We start from the raw sequence: 429 nt of genomic DNA on the forward strand, positions 1-429 counted from the left end.
TTATGGTATATTTAATGCTTTTTAATGTTATGAACATTTTTTCATTTAATTTACAGCTAATCAAACATGTCCTGAGACTTCGTTCCAATGTGAAACTAACTATCGATGTATACCTCTCACATATGTCTGTGATGGTTACGATAGTTGTGGTGACAATTCTGATGAAAAACTGAGCAACTGCAAAAAATGTAATGAAACCAAGGAATTCAAATGTAAAAACAATGTCTGCATTCCAAAAACCTGGGTTTGTGATTCTAAAGCTGACTGTCGAGATCGTTCTGATGAAGACCCCAGCTATTGTAGTATGAAACTTTTTGTTACTTTGAATACTTTAGTTTATCATCATCATCATCATCATCATTATCATTGTTATTATTATTATTATTATTATTATTATTATTATTATTATTATTATTATTATTATTACTA

General features: G+C 28.2%; 1 protein-coding gene across 1 annotated transcript in view; it reads left to right on the top strand.

Moving 5' to 3' along the window:
• Positions 1-429, top strand: part of LOC106881999 (low-density lipoprotein receptor-related protein 2) — an 84,414-nt gene that overhangs the window by 81,567 nt on the left and 2,418 nt on the right. Inside the window, 1 exon segment of the mRNA XM_052969906.1 lies at positions 57-302. Coding sequence (XP_052825866.1) covers positions 57-302 — 246 coding nt within the window.

This window comes from Octopus bimaculoides, chromosome 8 (genome assembly GCF_001194135.2).
Source record: "Octopus bimaculoides isolate UCB-OBI-ISO-001 chromosome 8, ASM119413v2, whole genome shotgun sequence".
Taxonomy (NCBI): domain Eukaryota; kingdom Metazoa; phylum Mollusca; class Cephalopoda; order Octopoda; family Octopodidae; genus Octopus; species Octopus bimaculoides.